The sequence below is a fragment of the Alnus glutinosa genome, chromosome 11 (assembly GCF_958979055.1).
Source record: "Alnus glutinosa chromosome 11, dhAlnGlut1.1, whole genome shotgun sequence".
Taxonomy (NCBI): domain Eukaryota; kingdom Viridiplantae; phylum Streptophyta; class Magnoliopsida; order Fagales; family Betulaceae; genus Alnus; species Alnus glutinosa.
Genome location: NC_084896.1, coordinates 18,521,533 through 18,524,477, shown reverse-complemented (window position 1 = coordinate 18,524,477; position 2,945 = coordinate 18,521,533). Strand labels below are relative to the sequence as shown.

Below are 2,945 nucleotides of genomic sequence, written 5' to 3'. Positions count from 1 at the left end.
CGATTTCGTTGGACTGAGCTTCAGCTTCCCAATATGCAATTCCTTGGACCGAGTCGGAAGGAAATTTTAGTCCATTGAGAAAGAAATAGACGATACTCGGTTCCTTCCTACTCCTACTTAATTTGAAAATTATTGGAGTCAAACCCAACGACCAAAGACTGGTCAACAGTGCAACAAACAGAACCAGAAACGCTGAAAGGACCGCGTAAACGGGCGTGCCGGAAAGGGCCCTCCATCATTCCTCTACTGTTTTCTACTGCAATAACTTCCTTTAAATATGCTCGCCACTCTTCTCTACTTCCAAGCTAAAACCAACAAACTTCGATCTCTCTCCCAAAACTTCTTCTTCAATCTAGTTCTAGACACGCAGACATGGGTTTGAAAGGATTCGTTGAAGGCGGCATAGCTTCGATCGTCGCCGGCGCTTCCACTCACCCTCTTGACCTGGTCAAGGTCCGCATGCAGCTTCAAGGAGGCGAACCCCAAGTCCCAAATCCCGCCCTACACCCCGCCTATCGCCCTGCGCTTGCCGGAAACTCCACCGGATTGTGTAACGGGTCTCTACACGTTGCACCACCGCCTCGCGTTGGACCCATCTCTATCGGCGCCAGAATCGTCCAGACCGAAGGCATGGCCGCTCTCTTTTCGGGAGTCTCCGCCACCGTCCTCCGCCAAACACTCTACTCCACCACCCGCATGGGGCTGTACGACATTCTTAAGCGTAAATGGACTGATCATAATTCAGGTTCGGACTCGGGTAATAATTTGCCCCTCACTCGCAAGATATACGCCGGCCTTATTGCCGGAGGCGTAGGCGCCGCCGTCGGCAATCCCGCCGACGTGGCAATGGTCCGAATGCAAGCCGATGGGCGCCTCCCCAAGGACCAGCGCCGGAACTACAAGAGCGTGATTGACGCGATTAGTCGAATGTCAAAGCAGGAGGGAATCGCGAGCCTGTGGCGTGGTTCGGCTCTTACAGTGAACCGGGCGATGATCGTGACGGCGTCGCAGCTGGCATCATATGATCAGGTGAAGGAGACGATCTTGGAGAGGGGTGTGTTGAGCGATGGGATTGGAACCCACGTGGCAGCAAGCTTTGCAGCCGGGTTTGTGGCTGCGGTGGCGTCAAACCCGATCGACGTGATCAAGACAAGGGTGATGAGCATGAAGATGGAGGCAGGGGCGGCGCCGCCTTACTCCGGTGCGTTGGATTGTGCGATGAAGACAGTGAGGGCAGAGGGGCCGATGGCTTTGTATAAGGGTTTCATCCCTACAATCTCAAGGCAGGGTCCATTCACTGTTGTGCTCTTTGTCACACTAGAACAAGTCCGGAAGCTATTCAAGGATTTATGATCATGGATGGTGGGGTTGAAATACTGAGATTAGAATCAAATTACATGAACAAAGATAGAACATTTTTTATCTACTAATGTAATTTAGTAGACTATTATACTGTAACAGTAAAAATTAATCATTGAAATTTTTTTTTTCTTTAATTTTTATTTTAAACGTGTTAATTTGAGGATTGATTTTTAAATACAATTACTATTTTTAATTTCTGTCCAAGTTTCTGTTGACCTATATTGCATTCTAGAAGAATGTTGCTTATATTATTTGTTCTTTGATTATTTTGGGAGAACGTTAGGAGAATGACCATTAGGTAATGTAGTACAAGCTTAGGAAAAGAAAGTATAGGCCGTCCAATTCCGAGTTTGAGTATTTCTTTATCAAATCGCCAGACCATACCACCACTAGGCTAACACCGAGCCACCCCCAGACAACTATCAAACGACTCGGGACCACCACCACTAAGCCACTTTCGGACCACCTTCGGATCACACCATCGAACCACCCCGAACCACCACCAAACCATTTTCAGACCACCACCGAACCACAACCAAACCATCCCTAGACCATCACCGAGCCACCCTGAACCACCATTAAGCCACCTCTAGACTGCCACTAAGCCACCCTTGAACCACTGCTGGACCACCACTAAGCCACTCTTGGACCATCCGAATTGGGGTGTTTATACAACTAGTCACGCTGTCAAAAAGACACGTGGCTAATTGGACGCGTGTCTACAGTAACCGGTACTGTAGACACGCGTCCAATTGTTGGGTTTTTTGCAGTGTAACCACCATTGAACCATTGTCGTACCACCACTAAAACACCATCGGAGCACCGTCAAACCACCACTAAGCTATTGACGGCCACCATCGGATCATCACTGGACCACCTATGGACTTTTGCCAAATCACTATCGAAATTTTTTATTTTTAATTTAAAAAGAAGTTATATTTATATTTTTATGTTGTGAATAGAAATTGATTTTTAGGTTAATTGATTGAATTAAAAAAAAAATTGTGATTTTTTCATAACGTGCCAAACATTGAAAAATATTTTCGGTGAAAAATATTTTCCTAAAAAATGATTTCTTTAAAAACATTTTTCGACGAAAAATATTTTATGCCGAAACAAATTGACTATAAATCTTTATGCAAGAATCTTAGTTCTTACTCTATTTTAAAATTAGTTGCAAACAAATTTTTAAATAATTTTAAAACCATCCATTGGATAGGACGAAAATCACTAATAAAGCAATTTAAACCAACATGCAGGGTACGTATAGGCCAAAAAATACTTTTAATTTGTTTTTCAATATATATATAGTATAATAAAAATTAGGATTAAAGACACTTTTAGTTCATGAGTTTTGACAACTTTATTTTTTAATCCTTAAGTTTCAATTCGCATTACAGATAGTACCTCAATTTTGGAAAAAAACCAAATTGGTACCGTCAGTCAAGTTTTCCGTCCAAAAACTAACGGCTCACCACGTGTCAACTTCTGAGATTCACATGTGGCACTATATAAAAAAATTAAAAATTAAAAATTAATTAAAAATAATAAAATTAAAAAAATATATTAAAAAAAAATAATTG

The 2,945-nt window shown here is 42.7% G+C and overlaps 1 protein-coding gene across 1 annotated transcript; it reads left to right on the top strand.

The window, feature by feature from the left end:
* Positions 1-287: 287 nt before the first annotated feature.
* On the top strand, positions 288-1,559 carry LOC133882163 (mitochondrial uncoupling protein 5-like). The gene has a single exon (XM_062321275.1). It carries the CDS (start codon positions 373-375, stop codon positions 1,351-1,353), a length of 981 nt encoding a protein of 326 aa, XP_062177259.1. The 5' UTR covers positions 288-372; the 3' UTR covers positions 1,354-1,559.
* The last annotated feature ends 1,386 nt before the right edge of the window (positions 1,560-2,945 follow it).